The following is a 17,952-nucleotide window of genomic DNA, read 5'->3' as shown; positions in this document are numbered from 1 at the left end:
ATTGTGAGAATAGTAATGTAATTCAGTTTCAAAAGATCACAGAATAATTCAGGTTGGAGGGGATCTCAGGAGTTCTCTAGTCTGACTGGCTGCTCAAAGCTGGTCTGCTGAGAGATTAGACCAGATTGTGATAATGTGTATGGGTAAGTCAAGTTTATAAATTCCACTGCACTGGATTTTCATTGCATATTTTATAGATGACACCATAAAATATGTACAGCAGTCATATATCCATGATATATATGATAAGAACATCATGCTTTTAAGGAAATAAGGTATTGTTTTTAAAACTACAGTCCTGAAAAGAAGATGTGAATATTGTCCTTGAGCAAACACCCCTTACACACCCAGTTTACAAATTCCATTTGGATACTGGCTATTTTACATTTGTTTAAGAATCACTATGGCAAGTAAGAAAACTGGTCATTTTTCAGTCTTCTTCAAACCTCTACCATCTCCTATTAATTTCATGCTAACACATAAATATTTCAGCACCCCTTTTAACCATATTGTTGAGCTGTTCATACATGAAGCAACTGGCTTCATTCACTCATCCTTCCTACAGAGACAAGGACAGACTACATTGATTGCATAACATCTATAGATTCTATCAGTGCTGTGGGAGTTGGTGTCCAACACTGTCACTGTGACTGTTTTTACCACATTACATTCTTTCTCTGTGCATCTGCCCCTTGTGTGTTTTCCTTGCTTGAAAATACCACAGTGCTTCAAGCATATCTCATGTTTAAGTTGGAAAGGCACAAGCAAAGGCAAGATGCCAAATTCAAGTAGCAAACTGTGAAGAGAAGGTTTCTCTAAAAGCTTTTAAATTGCACAGAAGCAGAATATTGCATACATAAAGTACAGCTGAAGCTGTGTAGCATTCTGCAATGCAGTAAATATGAATTACACAGACAAGAGGTTTCTTGGTAGAATCCCCAATTTGGAAGTTTTGATCTAGTTGCCTGAAGTGTACAGATAATTAATCTGTTTACAAGCTGATGCTTTCAAAGGTTGAGTGAATTTTAATACCTGACACATGGTATGCATCTGGTAGACTCGACCTTTTCAAGCAATACAGTACATTCTGTGTAACAACATACTTGATAAGGAAAATTAGTTTATGGATGAATCACCAGAACTGTACATCTGTGTGTGCCTTAAACAGATCTGTACAAGCTTCTGCATGGGATAATAACTAAAGAACATTAAACAAATATTTTTTCCAAGGAACGTGTACATAGAGAGAAACAACAAACTGGAAGAGAAAAGGGTAAAATACACAGGAATGAAAGTTAGAGGGCTCAAGGTAGCTTGGATAAATAAAGGCAAAGGAGTCTGCAAGTACATGAGCACAACTCTTGACAAAACACTTCTCCTGTCCAGGGAAATCAGATGAAATCATGTGGATGAGATTTTAATGGCAAGTACATCAAGCACAGAAGAGAAATGGAAAGACCTCAGGAAAAAGATCTTCTCTTACAAAAAACACCAAATACTCCCCAGAACACTCCACATCCACTTCATGCACCTCAGTGAGGTCAGAGCTCCTGAAGGAGGGAAGAGATTGTGGTATGTGGCACAACAACCCACAAACACCAGAAGTGATAACTAACATGTGAAAGCATATTTATTCCTATATGCTTCTGAAAAAGAATCCTCAAAGATTGTGCTGAAATTAAAATTTAAAATAATAATTGAAAAAAAAAAGACAACAGAATAGTTGTTTGTGGACTTAATTTTTCCAGACAGAAATTTTTGTTTGACAAAAATTGGTTTGACAAGACTTAGGAGTTATACATATATATATATATATATATATATATATTTATATATATATATATATTTATATACACACATAGTTTTAGATATGCAGAAAAATGTGTTCAATAGCAAAGCTTTAAGCATAAACACTGATTTTTGTGTTTCTGTTATTAGTTTTTTTTTCTGTTTGCTTCTTTTTTTTAAACACTCCAGTTAATTGAATGCAAACATGTATCATCACACAAGAATGACTTTTGTCTGCTATTCTGCTTGATTATTTAACTTACTTCTGCCTCACAACCATGAGAAAAACAACGTGAACTGAGCCTTATGTTTACTGCATTTACTAATTTTTAACAACTATTTTTTCATCATTTATTTTCACAAGCTTCACATCATCTAATGATGTAATAAGCAAAAGATCTAATCTTGTCCATCACATTTCCTTCCTGCAATTATCTTAACCTTTTAACAGCAATATAACCCTGTTGAACACTTATTAACTGCCTAACACTTACAGAAACTCCAACTATTCCACAAATCCCAGCTCATCCTTCACCATTCTTGCAACCTATTCCTACTGTATGCCATCACCAAATCACAGACAATTTTCTGCAATCTCATTTCTACACTTTGTCCTGTTTGACAGAGTCATTCTGACTCAATACTTTACTTCATCTGCTGAAATAAAAAGGAAATAGGCTTTATTACGATGTCATCCAAATTCCTCTTTGAACATTGCAGTACATGCAACACCTTTCCATGAAATAGGAAAAGGAATTTAATCCTCAGACATCAGGAAAAAAGCTCAAGTTGAAAAACTTAAATGTGATGTGGAGGCTTGACAAAGTTTTCTAAGGCTGACAAGACTTAGAAATTTGTTTTGGATAAAATCTAAACGCTCCAGAAGTTAGTTTGCCATATGCAGACATGGAACCAAGTTAAATGTATAAGTTTAAAACTAAAATTTAGCATTCCTTTCAATTCAAACAGCCATCTTTTAGTACTGTTAAATAAGAGAGGGCTGGAGTTAGCAATATAAACAAAAACATGAATGAACCAGAGCAGCAGGGGGAAACTGGGTACATGCAGCTTATAAATCTGTACAGTGACATTTCAGAATGAAAACCACTTTGCACCCTGCACACCCTCAGTGACTGCAAGCTGCTCTCACACCAGCAGCAGTGGGTGTGAGACATGACAAGCTCCTACTTCACTGGGTGACTCTGGACTTCCTCTATTAACCTGGGAGCACTGGACGCAGACCAAAGGGGCCTTTGGTCGGGGAGATGCCACGGACGATGCAGTCGAACAGAAAGCTGATCTGCTCCCCTTCAGCACAAGAGAGGAAAAAAACACCAGCCCCTGCAAGAAAGCACAACATAAATATGTATGGTTTTCACCTGGAAACACTAGAAATATACTTAGCTGAAGCTATTTACATAATGTAGCAATCAAAAGAGTTTAAAGTGCAAGCCATGAAAAGAAGTCAACAAGGTATTCTCCTGGGAAAAGGACTAAAAAATTCAGGTCAGCACACACACACTATACCACAAACATACATATAAATTCAATAGCTGTCTAATAATTCATGCTAATTTTATGACATTCAGACAGTTAAAGTAGTGTCTTAGATTCATAGAATGGCTTGGGTTAGAAGGGACCTTAAGGATCATCTAGCTCCAATCCCCCCTGAATGTCAAAACAGACACCTTACCCTCAACAGCTGTCCAGGTCTTTTGTTCTTATTTACCCCTAAAATTTTGTAGGTCAAACATAACTATGCAGGAAGTGTCAGGGATACTTAAAGTGTCTTCAAAAGAATGAACCAAGTTAATTCTACTTTTAACCACTTTTAAGCAAGAGTAGCTTATTCTATGCCAACAAATTAGAATTTGGTTATATTGCTGGATTATAGTATAAATTTTCCTAGACTAAGTCCTGTGTATCTATTATTAACAGAATGTAACACAACTCCACAAGTTGTCATCAGATCTTTACCCTTTGCTCTATTCTGATATTTGCTTTCCATTCATTAAGAATAGCCCCAAGCAAAATTAGAATGAGATTCACTAAATAAACAAACAAGTTATGAGCTCCATGACACATGGCTGCATGAACAACACAAAAGACTAGAAAGGCTCCACAGAACATTTTATATATTGTCAGTCCAAATATGAACACATCAGGGAAAAAAAAATTATCTTAAAACATCAGACAAAAGACCACCCCTGTAACCATCAATTGCAGGGAAATAAAACTTCAATACCAGACAAAAAAGGAAATTAAATTAGTATATAGACCTAGAAGAAGTGCTGCCACTTCAGCAGAACCAAGCATACTAGCAAACTCCAGTATAAAATCTTAGACTTGCAGCAGGGTTTTGCACATTACTTTCCTTGTGACTCAAGCCCTAATTTGGACATGTTTGACTTCTGCATGTCTCTAGCCAATTCTGAGTTGCATATGTACTTTTTTTCAATTTTACTCAAAGAAGCAGAGCTGATCTTGACTAGAATGACTGCATCCCCATCACTTTCCAAACATTTGCCCTGTCATATCCAACAGGATACCCACATTTCACTTAAGAAATTTATACACTTTTGACAGCTTGACAAAGAGCTGTGTGATTCAAACAAAAAGGATAATATAAAGTGGATCACAACCCACAACACCTACTTGAGTAAATTAGGTATAACCAGCAAGCTGTAAACTAATCTCTCTAGGAAAAACATATTCTGGTCCACACTCCTGTCATTCCCAATTTATGTCACATCTAAGTCTCTCCCAGTTCTGCTTAAATCTGTTCAAGACAACATTGTTAGAGGCATCTTCATAACTTGATTTGTCACTCCAGCACATTTGCATCTCTTCAGATCTTACCTATCAAGAATTCTTCAGCCAAAGAAACATGAACACACCCTGGTTTCATGATCAGAGGCCATCTAGGAGACTGCAACACTAATCACACAGCCTAACAGATATGGAGGTTTCTGCTGGTGACTGGTTTCTGCTGGTTTCACTTGCAGTCTTGCCCCATCTCCCCTTCCCAGGAGATGCCAAAGTCAGAGAACATTGTATTAGGATAAAAAAAAATCCTGAGTGCAAAGTATTCAGGAATTATCTGAAATTCAGCTTTTTCTTTGAGCAGACTTCTCCTCCCTGAACAGAGCACAGAGAGTCTACAGGACACTGCACTCCATGCAGCATAAGCAAGCAGGATATAGACACAACATAGCAGAGGACATTCAGGTCTCAAGCACAGTGATACACTATGTGGCTTGGTACGTAGGATTCAGCAGAATCCTACACCTCCCTGTTGCCACTCAGGGCAAAAAAAAAAGATTCCTCAAATATTTCTGTACATAAGGAGTACATCTGGACCATTTTGTTCTTTTATCACCTTGGTCAAGAGTTACTTAAACACTCTACAAGACTTTGACTTCAATGGAAACAAAGAAAGTAAATGTGTGTGTGTAAGCTGGCTGCTTAACTCAAAGGATTTTATCTGCAAATAACTATCAGGCATTTGGAAATCCCAAAGCCAAATGTGAAGACCTTTATATAACCAGTGCAAAAAGTATATGTCCATGTGCATGTGGATACAAATCCAACAGAAAAATACAATAATCTCTTTGTAGATTCTATTCTAAATTGCTGACTGACTCTCATAAGAAACATTTTCTTTCTAGTTTTGGTAGGTAGAACTAGATTGCAAGGGAAGGAAGAAGTCTGAGTGTCCTTGCAAAAAACATCAAGTGAGATGAATGAGTAGGCAGGGCTTAACTAAAGCATACATAAAAGCAAGTGATTACATTTCTTTTCTACTTTCTTGAGAAAACTGACAAATTCACTACTGGAAATTACATATCTCAGTCCTGTGTTGGAACTGGTTTGGTGCACAGGCATTTAGAAGCCAAGGAATGTGTGGCATGCACAGTGTAATAGCATGCAGCTGTTCACCAGACTGAAGGGCTCACTCAGCTCTCTCCATGGGCTATGAGACTTGGGGAAAAGCAGCCTCCAACCACTTGCATGAGACTGAAACACTCAGCCAGTCCTCTGTGGCAATCAGCAGTAAAGCACTGAACAGTCCCTCAAACATTCAGGATAAGTTGCCAATTTCATAAAACTTCCAAGTACTACTTAATCTTGCCAATGTTGATTTTAACTGATCATATTAATAAAGCAAACCCATGGGCAAACACACTTTAAAAATGGACAATAGCTAATTGTCCAAAATTACTTCAATCTCTGTAGTGTGTGTGAAAGCAGGGAGGAAGAGTCAGTTCTTTCCCATTAATTAATCCTCCTAACAGACAACACTAGAGCCTGAAGCCTTTCAGCTGCAGGACAGGCAGGAACCAGAGCAGCTCATTCCACAGCAATCAGCATGTACACCCCAACCCTGGCCTTGAGCAGCCTCCTTCTGCTCTTCCCTGTGGGGAAAATGACAGAGTATTCCTATTATTGCCAACTGAGATATGGGCATGACAACCAAAAATACATAAATAGAGATAATGTTGGTTGTCTGCAGTAGGCCTAAGTGGGAGAAAGCAAAGAACATCTGCATATAAAGAGACATTACAATCTATGCAACCCAGGATTTTTCAAAACATTCCAGATCTTGCCCCAGTTTAACCACCCCTACTACTTCTCAATTTCAAATAAATGCAGAAGAGGAAACAAGAAAGGAAAGAAGGAAGGAAGTACCAAATTTTATCAAAGCACCAAAAGGATCACAGAAATATTCCTGCTTATCCTGCAATTAGCCTTTGTTCTTTCAAAGGGCACTAAGGGTCCCACAAGTTCCCTTCTTCAAGGAGATGCTGTCAGAAAATATGAGGCAGCTTTAAACCAGGATGTGGCAGCTAATCCTGAAGCACTTGAACATTTGGAGAGCCTGAATTCTGATGGTGTTAATGTGCCCTTTTATTACCCTACTTGAATTTTTTCACACTGACCTCCAAGTGAAGATTCTCCTGGCAACTGGTCATTTTAACTGGTGCACACTAATTGAGCTGGGAACTTGGGAAAGTGAGAGGCTCCTTTTATCCAGCCTGTTCCTCCATATAAACCTCTCCACTGACTGCTAGGCCAAGGCACCAGCTTTTTTGCAAACAGTGTGTGACTAAGCTTCAGCTACAGAGAGAACAAAATTTTGGCCCAGAAAATAACTTATTGGCAGCTTTCAGAAGCAGAAAAAAAAAAAAATCTCTAGCAGTACCAATTGTGATGTTAAGAGTAAGAGGAGTTCAAAATGTAAATGTTCTTCTTCCTATTTGTGAATAAACTTGTGTGAACCATCTTGAAAATGCACCTAGATTTAATATTTGAAATCTCAGCATTATCTCAGATGGTTTCCCTCTTCCTGGACTGAGTACCAAAGCCTTTGGAGTTGAATTAAACCTGTACTAAGCAACAGAACATAATGAAGTGTTTTATCTTTATAAAAACTTTTGTGAGGAAGCATGAAACAGAAAACTAAAACAAATTCATATCCTTTTAGACCCCAGTTTTACCACAGATACACCCAAAAAAAACTCTGTTCTAACTTTAAGGAGTAAAAAGTTTGAGGCTTCATGTCTTTTGTCATGGAGAGGCAATCAAACCACAAGATTACTGGTTCCTTTTAATGAGGTATTTATTACAGTGATATTTAAACCTTAAATTCACTAATCCTCTGCATTCAGAGCTCCACAGGATGAATGTGAGCAAAGATATGGTTTAACCTGTAGGAAAGTAACATTAATAATAGAGCCTGCATAATATTATATTACACTTACATGACAGGGTAATGGAGAGTGCTTTTGTTTAGGAATTAAAACAACTTCTGTAATAACATATCAATTTTTTTTCCTGAACACTACTTGTTTGCCTCAAGAATTCCAGAGGACTGAGGTAAAAGCTGTCTGAAGAAAGATGGTCCTTCTCTTTACCAACACACTTCTGTCAAGAATAACCAGAGTTATATTTTTCTCTAGGTTCTATTTTCAAAAAGCCTTTTCTTATAGCGGCAATATTAAATCAAGTGTTTAGACTAAACACATATTTAAATGTTGTTATGCCTGTGGGTATGTTTGACTGCTTAGTTAAGGGCAACAACTCCTTTAACAAGATCAGCTTGAACCTGTAAAGAGTTTCCAGTTGTGGCAGGCAATTTTGTACCAAACTGACTGTGCTGTTCTTCTCTCTGAATGCACACGTGCAGGGGAAAGACAAATACCCTTTCATGGCAACTGAAAGGGCTCAGCTACCAACACACACATTTCTTAAGAATGGTCCACAAGGTAGTGGGACCTTTTCCAAGGCACTTTTCTTATTCTGTTCACTTGTAACCTTAAAAAAATAATAATTTCATATTTTCAAAAGCATGCACACAAGGGAGCGACTGATGACCCCGTTTCTCACCAGAAACTAGGAAAAATTTAAGGGAGAAAAAAAAAAAACAAACACCACAGATAATTCAGGTTCCATCACCTACAGTTCCTCATTTCACAGAATCATGGAGGCTGGAAAAGATTCTGACATAATCAAGTCCAACCTTTGACTGGACACCACCATGTCAACTAAGTGCCGTGTCCAGTCATTTCTTAAACACCTTCAAGGATGTTGATTTCACCACCTCTCCAGGGATCTCATTTCAATGCCTGACAACACTTCCTGTGTAGAAATTCCTCTCAAAGCCCAACCTAAACCTCCTCTGGCACAGCCTGAGGCCACTTCCTCATCATATCCCTTGTTGCCTGGGAGAAGAGACCAATCCCCACCAGGCCACACCCTCCATCAGGTCAGAAAGATGGAATTTGGGTTTCCACTCCATAAAAGTAGAGCAACCAGAATTTACATGCAGAGCAATGTATGCAAGTCCCAGTAAAAATATATTTGGATTTGGATCAACTCTGAAATCTTCTAATTTTTCAGTTTGTTTACCAAAAAAAAGTATACAAGTCAAACAACTTCACATCCAAACTGGCAATCTGCATATCCATCTGTGCTCACAGGCCATCAATTCAGCATGGCTTCAAACTCTGCTTATGAAATTAGAACCTTATTAATAAAACCCTGATTATATGTTATTATACCTGTGCATTTATTAACCATCCTTTTCAGATCTTGCCTACATTTTATCTGAAGTGAGAATTTGAGAAGTCCTAAACTGGCCATTGGAACAAGAGATTTATCTCCATAGAAAGGTGGATCTTAGCTACTAGGCTATGGAAACTAGCTTCAGCCTGCTTGCTTTCATAAGCAAATATCACGTGGCTCCACCCCATAGTTACAAAGCTGCTAATAGGGAAGGGACCAGAGTTGTTCTAACTTTAAGGAGTAAAAAGTCCTCTATGGGATTTAGAAATTAGCATTTACAACATGAGAACACTGATGCTGCCTGTAACCTCAAAGCTCCATATAACCTTCCCCTCAGCAAACAACAAAATAATTAATCATAATTTAATAATCTGTACATTAAACCATTTTACCTTATCTCTTGCATAACACAAGCCATAAAATTCCATTACCTTATTTTTGCTCTGTATTCAATAGCAGCTTTTGACTGAACATCTTCTAGAGAGCCACAGGGCAATTTTTAGCCAGGACTGCACTCGGTCACATTTCTCCTGCACAGCGGGGTTGAAGCCTGCAGAAGTCTACTCAGAACAGGCCCTCTGATAAGAGGCTGCCTGTTTGACAAAGTAGCACAGCTGGTTCTGCAGTCTCCATTAGGAATGAGAGTGCATTTACAATTTCTGCAAAAGGCATTGAGCAGCATTTGGAGGACAATCCCGTTTGTACTTACAGAAGCCGCACCTGGTGCCCCCTTCGAAGATGAATCCGTTCGGGACAGCCCCATAGCGCCGCAGATCCGAGAGCTTCCACTGCCCCATGACACTGGGAGGAAGGTCTTTCACCAGGACAAGGATGTCATTGCAGAAATGCAGGGTAGCAGGCCCACTCTCTAGTTTTGTGCCAGGGGCTACAAAGACTTGAAATCTATGAACTATCAAATAAGGAAAAAAAATTACTACAGAATATACAAGTGTTATGTAAGTGATTCTGTTCAGCTGTGGTACTTGGAGCAAACCCTGCCCACACCATGAAACTCTGGCATAAAGATCTCTGTGGAGCCCAGACAGCCACATGTAAGTAGCTGTAAGGCCATTACTCTCTATTATGCCAGTTTAGGATTGGAAAAAATCCTAATGGATTTTTTGGCCTAATGCTACAAATTATTAAAGCTGCAATGCTACAATAATTTATCCTAAATCCTCCAGGCTAATCCCTATCTCAGATTAGTCAATCATCCAGCCCAGACTTCACTTACCTCTTCCATCCTTGCATCATTACATGGGTTGCTTTCTGTCTCCTCCTCTAACCTGTGTCTCTCCTTTCCCACATGCATACAGTAAAAATAAAATGGTGCTCAAAGAACCCAAAAGCCAAGGCTCAAAGAACTAAACAAATCTCTATCACTGACTCATCTGCAACCTTTAATAAACTGCTTCACTTCCTCCCTAGCAGTAAAAAGAGGAAAATTACATTTTTCCACCTTTGTGATTATTTCATGAGTTGGTGATGGTAGATGCCAAGACATTTTAAATAACTAGGAAACTAAGTGATTTATAAGTAACAAACACTTTTAGATGTCAGTTAATTTTTTTCATATTTCACATCCTGAATTTTAAAAGAGTGGAGAAAGAAAAAGAAACACCTATCTCGTTCAAGTTTACAAAACCTAGGTTCAAATCCCAATTCCAGTTTCATCTATATTGCAGTATCCTTACCTAAAGCAGTTGTTCTATGCTGGTCTTCCATTTTCTCTTCCAAGGCTATTGCATTCTGAATAATAAGTTATTGGGATCACTCAAATCTCAGTGTTTCAAAGGGAACAATTTAAGTGAGCAAGCATATAATTCTCCAACAATTGTTTTGACCTCCACTACTGTTCTAGTTTCTTTCATATTGTGATTAGACACAAAAAAAAACAACCAACAAACAAAATAAAAACAATAAACCCACAACAAATTTGTCAAAAAACAAACAACATCTGTCTTGGTAGAGAGAAGCATCGAGACTCTTATATTTCCCAAAGGAGGTTTTTGATGGTGTTTATCAAGAAGCAACATAGATTTAGTTTTTGGTTATGCATCAAAGATCACACAAACAGCTCCCTGCCTATGAAATCTACTGGGTAACTTCCAGGTACTCTCAGTTCTTGCATCAACTCTTCCCTGTTTCTTGCCCATGCCACTTCAAACATCACAAACTTCATCTGGGTCTGAGTCTTGCTTCTCATCTATCTGCTTGCTGTAATCTTAGTCACGATCCGAGCTGTAAGCCAACTCCTCATCTATGGCATGCATTTGCTAAGTTCCCTGAGGCTCCAGCAGAATTAGCCACAAAGTCATTCGAGTGAAATGTGCAAGGAGACAGAGATAGATCTAACTAACCACAGCTCTGCTTACAGCTCTGCCAGCAGCACTGCTAGGGAGCAAATCAATAGTCACACCATGTCCCCTTTTGGGCACGCAGTTGTTACGCAATCTGCTTAAACATCAGCTATCAAAAAGACAGCAAAACCATCATGATCAATACTGCTCAGAAAGCAATCTTTAATGCCACTTGTACTCCTCTACCCAGAATTTTGCTGGCAATTAAACCATGGGAGAAGCAGCATCAAGACTCTTTCTGCTTCATAATTGAGGAATGAAGCCCACTCTTCACACTATCGGTTGCAAGTTACAACAGCTGCTGAAAACAAAGAGCTCCAGCCCAAGTTCTAGACCACTGTCAAAATACAGCATACCCAACTCTGAACAAAGCCAAAGTAAAAGGAAAAGCATATTTGAAAATAAAACTTTTCCCATACACTGCCTTCGTGATACATTGGAATTTTTTTCAAAATTCTTCCCAGCCTTTGGCTTAACTCTATAAAAAAATTGTGAAGACATAGAGCTGAGTACATCCCTGAACAAAAGGTAATACTTAAATCCATGACTTTCTTCAGCCCATCTTTTCTTTTTCACAGCTATGCACTGACCTGCAGTACACTAACTTCTCAAAATGAGTTGTGAGCCCAAGCACATTCCAGGAATCACATCCACCTCATCTGCTAAAAACTGAGAGAAAACACTGGGAACTCCAGTGTGAACGCCTCCATTCTGTGGTCCTCATTCAAGAACAGTGTCAGCTCCTTTCACTTTTTTTTTTTGCTTCCCAGACTCTGAGGTCATCTCTCCCTAGCCTATTTTTATCATCCAGCCACCTTATTTTCAAGGCACACAAAGGCATCCTTACTACACTTTAAGAAAAAACACCAATCACCATCTTCCGTACATCTTCTCTCTTTTCTATTCCTCTATACTCAAACTAGACTCCCTTTGACTTTGTTCTCCTAACTGAACATGCACTGAAAGACAAAATTCTGAAAAAAAATTCAATGCTTTGGTTTATTCTCCTGCCCCTAAGATTTTTTGAAATTAACTTTAAAAAATTATTGCCAGTTCAACCAATTACACTTGTTTTCTTACTTCTGCATTTCTTCACTTCCACACACACAAACTCTCCCACTTCACCTTTACTCCATGGCTGCACATGTCATAATCCAGTAGGCTCTATTCCTACCTCATTCACAGCTTTCCTTGAAAAAAACTCTTCACTGCTTTTGCATGTCCTCCATCCCCAACCTTAACCCTCACACCCAGACTGAGATTACTCCAGCACTACATCGGTGCAAGATCATAAAAAACAGACCTACTCTGTTATATTCAAGTACTCCTTCAGCTTTTAGGACAAGTCAATGCTATATATAGATCCCAAACCTAGTTCAAACAAACAAACAAACAAAAAAACCCCAGCACTGGAAGACTGTAGAGCTGTATCATCAAAGTGCATCAACCACTCCAGCTACTCATGCTTGTATTGTTCAGCAACGCCTCTAACCTTTCCTGTTATGCAAGGCTTTATATTTGATAGCCCTGAGAGGTACATCCACACATCTCACTTCTTATAGTCCTACAGATTTTTACTGTAAAATTCCCAGGGCATCTTCTTTCTGCATATGTACTGCAAAGGAACGAGCCACAAACCCAACAGATGGCAGAGCATATGTAACAAATGATAAAGATTGCTAATGTGTGTCTCCCACACACCTACCCTCCTTCCCTAGTTATGACTAAACAAACATAAGACAGATACTATGGATTACCAACATTATCACTCTTTGTTCACCACAGTACATTTTAGAGCTGCTAAGCAAGAAAATAAAATAGGAGGAAAGAGATAGGTGAAGTTAGCTGGAAAGAATGTGTCTGATGACACTCCTTGGGGCAAAAAGTCTCTTTCTGAAATGGCACACTAGCAGCAATGAGAATTATCAATGCATCACCCAGTGGGCAGCTCAGCAAACTGGGCATGAACTGGCAAAGTTCTACTCAGGACTTTGCACCTTTTAATTCAGGCTCCCCCTGAGTCCTTTTGCCAGAATCCTTGAGTCAGTTGTAGGACCAGAAGCAGAAGTTGGATCACTTTGTTTCAAAGCTACACAGCATCAGTGTAAAAATCAAAACCCCAAGTTAAGAGCTGTCATAGTTACCCATCAGTGCTGGGTGGTACTGTAGTCAAAACCTATTGGCTATACCTGCTTTAACATCTAAGGGGGAAAAACAGTTTGTCCACTCTCAAATGAGTGACAGTCTTGTCCTGAACTGTACTGTTTTATTTGCATTTTAGCTTCACTGTCCTTTGGTTTTTTTATCCTGTGGGGGGGAAAAAACAAACCAGTGTGAGAAGACAAAGGTTACCTTCCCCCAGACTGTAGCGTATTCGCACATCCCAGGCGTACATGGTTTCCTTGCTGTCAAATCCCAGCATCACAACCTGGGACAGACAGATGATGGCGAGCGTGTGATTCAGGCCCTCATAGGAGAGCCCAGGGTCCAAGCCACAGATGTCTTCTAAGGTCATGCTGCTCCTCTCCTTATGCCCTTTTGCTCGTTCAGATTTATCCTTGTACACCAGCATGAGCAAACAGTCTAAAAGGAGCAAAACTGTCAGAGATGATGATGCAGAGCACAGACCATAACAAATTTCTCAGCACTCTGCTGCAATACAAAGGAGCTTTAGACAACAGCAGGATCAGCTTGATCAAGTCAATGTAAAACTCTGATTTCTTTTCCCAGCCCACCCCCAGGTAGTTTATAGTCCTCATTTTCAGGAAGCAAACATTGAAGGTGAGTTCTAAGAGTTAAACTGCAGGCTCAAAAATAAGGAGATCAGTAATAAATCTTCCCTCTTTTATTCAAAGTCCAGAGGCATTTCAGATCCTCTCCTGAGTCCGGTGGGCCCTGACTCATTAATTCAGAGCATTAGGAACTATGCTAGGGTAGCTGTTCACATTACAGCCTCTAAAGACCAAGAGGCTATTGTTGTCTGTATTTTCATTAGAACATACTGAACCACAAATGAAATTCTTACAGTAGCTCACAGATTACCCAACCGCTAAATGGCAAGCAGACTGCGCTGCGAGATTGCTCCTGTCAGCTCAGGTTTCCCAGTTAAATGCTACACAGCAGCCATTGCTAAAAATCATTATGAGCCACACCTTCTTTTATTTATTTATTTTTTAGTGTTTGCTTGTGTCACCAGTTGTTATTAACCCCTTCCCAGAGGTGTTTATTACACAGTAACCATGCAATGGAAGAAACCAGTTCAAGTGCCACATGGGGAAAGCAAGCATTCCACAAGCAAACCCAAAAGGAAAGGGGAGTCACCTCCCCCACCTTTTGCATTTATGACAAAAAGCAGCTCTCCTTCCCCCACATTCATTTCCTACCATACAGAATTCAGATGGAATTAATGGTCAATATCAAAGCTGCAACATCCACAGCTTAAGCTTAACTAAAAACCACAAAAGACAAAGACCCCCATGCACCATTTTATAAATACTGGGGCTGGTGTTCCCAGCCCCACTAAGGTGCCCTGCAGCTCTCAGCTGGGCAAGGGACTGGCAAAATCTCCACCCACAGAGATGAAAAATTACTGAAAGGCTGAACTGTCTGCTAACTAATGCAGAGCTTTGCATGGATTCCCAATTGTCTTTGCGCACCTGTTAGCAAAAACAGCTGCAACCACGGTATTTAAACATTCTGCAATACAGTTGTGTGTCTGAAGAATGGCTGTGGTTTACATACCAAGAAAAGCAGATCACCAGGGGCTTTTTTAGTAAACCTGGCTAGATTAGCTAGAATAAAAATAGTATTTTTGAGGAATATTATCAGTCAGGCTCCACCATCTACAGCCTTCAAAACTGGCTCACTCACAATAAAAACTCAGGCCCATGTTCACAGGTCTATGTACTAGCTCTATGACCAACAGATGCCCTTTCACACAGGGAGGTTTCACAGATTTAAATGAGGTGCAGGTATTTAAAACACTAAAATATGACTGTAACAACTCAGGTAACAAAGAATTACTTACAAGCCTTCAATCTTTCTGGCAAGAGCCAGGAAAGGCTGCCATGATCCATTCTGCAGCAGTGCAGATTCACCTTTTCCAAGATGGGCAACATTTAGCCCTGGAAGATGTACTTTTGGGCCCAAATGTTTTCCCTCTTGGGAACAGATGGGGAAACCTGAAGCCTGCTTTTCCCTCTGCAGCAGTAAAACATCAGCTCTGTGTAACGTTTTCAATTTCCCCTTCAGAAGCATGGAAACGATCTTTTTTTTTTTCTCCTTCCTTAATTCAAAATGTCATTTTATTTTTAAATTGAAGTGATATTTTCTGTCAAAACACTGATAAAAAATAACTACCGAGCTTACAATGTCAAGGGTTTTTTTTTTGGTGGGTTTTTTTTTTTTTACAGCCAGCAGTCACCCTGAAAAAATAAGTTCAGCCGAGAAAATTAAAAAAAAAAAAAAGAAAAGAAAAAAAAATAAAAGAAAAAAAAAAGTGCATTTTGAACCGGCACCAAATCCAATGTCTGTGCCTTGCAAAGTCACTTTCCCGTTGTTTTTAGTGAGGGCAGGAGCTCGTTCCGAGGCCGGACGGGGCTCCCGGGCAGCGCAGCTCCGGCACGGCCCCGCCGGGGCTCTGCGGGCACTCGCCCCGGGGATCCGGGCAAGCTGCGGGGCCCCGAGCCCCGTCCCCACCGCCGGGCCCCCCTTACCTGCCACCGGGGAGGGCTTGCGCAGCACCAACCACCTGCTCTTCCACTGCAACGAGAGGCAAAGGGACAGGGTTAGCCGGGGCCGCGCGGGGGAGAGCGGGCTCTCTCCCCTCAGGGCAAGGGGCGGCGGTCGGGGACCCCCGCGGGCCGAAGGGGCGCCGGGAGCGGGGACCTTTTTTCCGTCTCTCAACTTGACGTGACCCTCCACCACCACGGAATCCGTCATCTTCAGTCATGATTCCGGACAGCTGCACCGGCTCGCTGCGCCCGCCCCGCGCTCCGGCCGCCCGAGGGGTCACTTCTAAAATAGCTTTATTAGGGCCCCGCGCGGGCGGGCGGCCAGCGCGGCCCGGCCCGGCCCGGCCCCCGACCGGCCGCCTGGGCAAAGGGGTCTGCGGACCGTCCCAAAGACTCTTTGTTCACGTGTTTTACTTCTGGCTTGCGGGGGAAACTTGGATTTTTTAATCACTTTTTTTTTTTTTTCCCCAGGGTTTCAGAGCGCGAGGCGCGGCCCCCGGAGCGCAGCGGATCCGCTCCGGGCGCGACCCCCGCCCCGATCCGGCTCCGGACTTTGCCGCTGCCCGCAGGGGCTGCCCCGCGCCCGGGCGGCCGCAAAGCCCGCACCGGACTCGCTGTGTGGAGCGGGGCTCGCCTCTGGCTGGCCAGGACGCCCCCTTCCCGCACCTTCCTTATAATGCCCAATTCTCACTTTTCAAAAGTATAATTACAGCTCTCCTTGGCTCCCAGAAGACGCTGCCAACTACCCCAGATAAAAATACTCTTCTCACTTTTTTTTTCCCTCTTTGCAATACAACTGTCACGAGATAACAACCCGCTTACACCACACCAGAAACAGCTACAATTAATAGAATAGGATGTGTTAATGATGTCCTCAGATTTATTTTCACGAGCAATGGACTAATTAGAGTCCATTATTCCAAAAATACTCCTGCTGCATCTTATTTGATGGTAATTAGTTCTTCAGCGTTTTTTAAACAGCACTACAGCACATTTTTCTTTCAGTAGCATAATAGAAGGGGGTTTTTAGATGTTTGCATTTATTTCTTCCTTTTAAATCGGTCAGTTTCCATGGAATAACATACAATTTAATAAAACCATCTTTTAAGTGTGTTTCATAATGAATTAGGGAAGTGTTTGTTCAACTGGCTTTGCATTCTAATTCAATTTCAATATAGAGTTAGGAAAAATATCAGATAAAATTTTACTAGTACATTTGAGTCTGGTTTTCATTTTTACAAGGGCAATAATCACTTAAAGGGGGTGAAAAATATGGAGAATTAGTTTCCATGGGGTAATGCTCAACAGAAAGGCAGGGGGCAGATGCTGGAGTGCTCCAGAGGAGTGAGACTGATGCCAGGGTGTGAGAGGTCAGGACATCTCTCAACCTGGACATCTCCTTGCCACCCCTACTCTGTGCTTGTAATACTGGGTTAGTCACCTCCCAGCTGAGGCTTAAATGATTTTCATTTAGTTCCACCCCACCAATGCAGTCACAGTGGATAAACAGGCTGCTTTGAAAGCCACAAATTAATTTTAATGCATTCAAAGTATTCAAATTAGTATCAGCCAGAGATCTGTCATTTAAACCTTTGAGGGCAGAAACCAGACCATTCAATATATTTTTTAAAAGTGTGTTATTATTTGTACTGGTGTTGCTGTCTACTGATACAAGCAGCATAGATTTTGAAAACAGGACAGCTAAAAAAACTCTACACTAATTGTCAGAAACACCAGTCTAAGACCTTTCCTATCAAACAGCCACCTTCTTTACTGCAAGGGAAGACCAAGATAATATATACAACACAAAACTACAAGATCAAAACTGTGCACAATGGGGATAGATGTTAATTTCAAAGTGAAACTGAAGTCACAGAACAGATACAGACATTCAGGATGGCTTCATCTTTGAGTGGAAACCTGTTCCTGATGAATCCCTTCCAAAGAGGAGCAAATAGTTCCTTCCTGCTGATGCAGTATTGTTTCAGCTGCAGGTACAGTTAGTC

General features: G+C 40.5%; 1 protein-coding gene across 3 annotated transcripts in view; it reads right to left on the bottom strand.

The window, feature by feature from the left end:
• DOK7 (docking protein 7) overlaps positions 1–16,758 on the bottom strand; it is a 59,779-nt gene extending 43,021 nt beyond the window's left edge. Inside the window, exons 1-5 of one of the 3 annotated variants that reach the window (XM_071447331.1) lie at positions 16,101–16,758; positions 15,929–15,974; positions 13,566–13,796; positions 9,563–9,763; positions 3,010–3,129 (exon numbers count right to left, since the gene is read on the bottom strand). In XM_071447331.1, the coding sequence (XP_071303432.1) occupies positions 3,010–3,129; positions 9,563–9,763; positions 13,566–13,796; positions 15,929–15,974; positions 16,101–16,154 (652 nt within the window). In that variant the 5' untranslated portion in view covers positions 16,155–16,758. Of the gene's footprint in view, positions 1–3,009; positions 3,130–9,562; positions 9,764–13,565; positions 13,797–15,928 lie in introns of all 3 variants that reach the window. The other 2 variants (XM_071447330.1, XM_071447332.1) reach the window with 2 other exon arrangements.
• Positions 16,759–17,952: the final 1,194 nt, after the last annotated feature.

This window comes from Agelaius tricolor, unplaced genomic scaffold (genome assembly GCF_023055355.1).
Source record: "Agelaius tricolor isolate 1412-34295 unplaced genomic scaffold, bAgeTri1.0.p SCAF_24, whole genome shotgun sequence".
Classification (NCBI taxonomy): Eukaryota; Metazoa; Chordata; class Aves; order Passeriformes; family Icteridae; genus Agelaius; species Agelaius tricolor.
The sequence above is the reverse complement of the archived record's forward strand: the minus strand, read 5'-3'. Positions and strand labels throughout refer to the sequence as shown.